At 38.4% G+C, this 2,648-nt stretch overlaps 1 protein-coding gene across 1 annotated transcript in view; it reads left to right on the top strand.

The window, feature by feature from the left end:
* The window catches only part of LOC101846289 (protocadherin Fat 1), a 13,040-nt gene extending 12,227 nt beyond the window's left edge, over positions 1 to 813 (top strand). The window contains exon 8 of the mRNA XM_013083602.2: positions 776 to 813. Within this exon, the coding sequence (XP_012939056.2) occupies positions 776 to 813 (38 nt within the window). The remainder of the gene's footprint in view (positions 1 to 775) is intronic.
* Positions 814 to 2,648: the final 1,835 nt, after the last annotated feature.

The following is a 2,648-nucleotide window of genomic DNA, read 5'->3' as shown; positions in this document are numbered from 1 at the left end:
ATACACACATATATATCTTCTTTTTAAACAATCTGTCTCTTGTGTATTGTCGCATATTAGTAGTCTTGATTTATATTATCCAACTTTTGGTGTCATAAGTTGTTCAATTCACCGCATTTCCTGTACAAAGGTCTACTAAGAGTCAATGTGTATTTCCCTATAGGTTCATAATGCGTTGCACCGAACGTCATTACTTTTTCCGCCACATAATGTTTGCCCATTTAATAATTAACAAAGAAGTCTTTTGCACCCGTAAGTGTTCAAGAATAACGTTTTGACACTGTTGCCATTTCAGAAAAACGTTCAATAGAGGGTAGAAAATATTCTATATAATCGTTATGTCAATGACTAAAGTCTTTAGTGATAGAAACCGTACAGTGTCAAGCCATAACTTTGGCTTGAGTTTGAATGCATGAATGTTGCGAGTGTTGCTCTATAATATTTGTTCACAAGTAATATAAAATCTGGATTGAAAAGGCAGAAGACCCATTTGGGTGCGTGTGATGTGCCTCATCTTTATGACCATCCGAAGTGCATAGCCTTGAGCAAGGAAAGTATAGTATTAGGACACGTATTCGGTTGCCCCCCCCCCCCTGCCCACCACATAACCTTCCTCATTCTTGTATGAGGTAACATCTTTTATAAAGATATTCAATAACTGTTGCGATCAGAATTTCTCCAGTGCACTGGAGGGTTACGACCTTTGTATCGTTACGATCTCTCTTATTGTTGTTTGTGAAAAGCCCTTGTGCAATAAACATTTAACTGTGTATAGGGAACGACATTTACCTCTTCCTCAGCACCAAAGCGTAGACTTAATTGCTTTTACTTTGAAAGTATTTATTGCCGCATAGATCTGGTCGGGTGCGGTAATGAATGACACTGCTTTTTATGTCAATTGTATTCGATAACGTTTAGAGATCAGAAAACGAACAGTTTATGTTTTGAATGAAGAGCGTTTAGTACTGTATAAAGGATTTTCTCTTTTTTATTTGAGGGACGTTGAGCGTATATGGAGGAGGAATAAAAAGGATCGTTTCCATTTAAGCAGAAAAAAAATTTCTGAAATGTCTGTCCGTCTTTTTAGCATAATGAAAAAAGTGTGACCGTGTGCGGTTGCGAGCTCCGAAAGACTCTTACTAAAAACTCGTCTGACTTTGTAGCGGTGAAACCTGTTGGCGCTTAAATGACCAAAATTTAGTCGATAGTGCCGTAAAACATCTGCTCAATCAAAAACCAGAAAAAAAAAAACATTTGCCAAAGTCTGAACACTCATTTCTTAGCACTCATTGGAACACAGCAATTTTAGAGCAAAGACATGACCTAACGGGAGCTGACTACGTACTTTATTTAGTTCATTTCAATGCAGCTTTGGTGAATTAAAAAATGTCAATATAAAGAGCTCTGATCGCAGGTCTCGCAATCAAAATTGAAAAAGGAAAGAGAATAGGAATGTTTTGTGGATTTAGGATATGGAAAAATGATGCATATAATAATTTTTTTAAAGGAGGGAGGGTATCAATAAGCGATATGACTTTGTTCGTTAAAGAAAAATTGTTCAAAATTGATTAATTTCATAAGCTTCTTTCAGTTTGCAAGCTTTGCTGAGAAGAGAAAAATAAAGCAAGGTTACAGATGGCAATACTGCTTGATCTAATAATTCTTAAAAGCACAAAACCCTATTTTCGAAGGGTGCCTATAGCGTAACGATTAGCCGCTTTGCCTTTTGCATGCAGAAGTCGTGAGTTCGATTCTCATATAGAGAGGATTTAACAAGTATCTAGGTCGTTGGTCTGCTGAGACGTTGTATGCCTCTCTGCCCTAGTTGGCCCTAAACGGCAGGCTTGAAGCAACCTGCCTCCTTAATTATCTAAATTGTGTCGACGGGGCTGTAAAACTTTAAGAATAACAATTCAGGGTAAAAGATCAAGGGGAAGACCACGTGGAACCTGGAGAAGAGTCCCGGTAATGGATGTACAGAAAAGTGAGAAGACATGGAGTGGCATCAAGCGACTAGCCCAGGATAGGGAAAGGTGGAAAGTGTTTGTTAGTAGCCTATATCCTGATCCAGCGTGAGAAAGGCAATGATGGTGATTTTGTTTTCACTTTCACTTTTTCTCAGTACTTGTTTAGAGGAAGCGTGCTTGAATCTGACAGTCTCGGGACCTCGATACTCACAGTGGAAGCCACAGACCCGGACGCTGGCACAAACGGAGATTTCACCTTTTCCCTGCCGAATGGTAAATTTTAAACCTTATTTCATTTCCTGGAACACAAGGGGTACAATGTCGTTCTATCTGATTCACTTGATCTTCTTTATACAGAATAGCCAATTTTGGTGAATAATAGAATGGAAATGTATTGCCATCATCATCATCATCATCATCATCATCATCATCATCATCATCATCATCATCATCATTACCACCACAGCCACCACCAACATTTGAAAAAGGAACCACACATAGTTTTAAAACGTTCTCAAAACTTTCTTTTTGATATCGTTGTTGACGTCAGCTGGACATTTTGTAACTATACAGACTGTTTAACCCTGTCCATACCTCTATTTTTTTACTATCGTATCCATACGACGTGGGGAACTCTGCGCCACCACTTTCCAAAGAGGAAATTTACTCGTTAATCCGATC

The sequence above is a fragment of the Aplysia californica genome, unplaced genomic scaffold (assembly GCF_000002075.1).
Source record: "Aplysia californica isolate F4 #8 unplaced genomic scaffold, AplCal3.0 scaffold00244, whole genome shotgun sequence".
Taxonomy (NCBI): Eukaryota; Metazoa; Mollusca; class Gastropoda; order Aplysiida; family Aplysiidae; genus Aplysia; species Aplysia californica.
The sequence above is the reverse complement of the archived record's forward strand: the minus strand, read 5'-3'. Positions and strand labels throughout refer to the sequence as shown.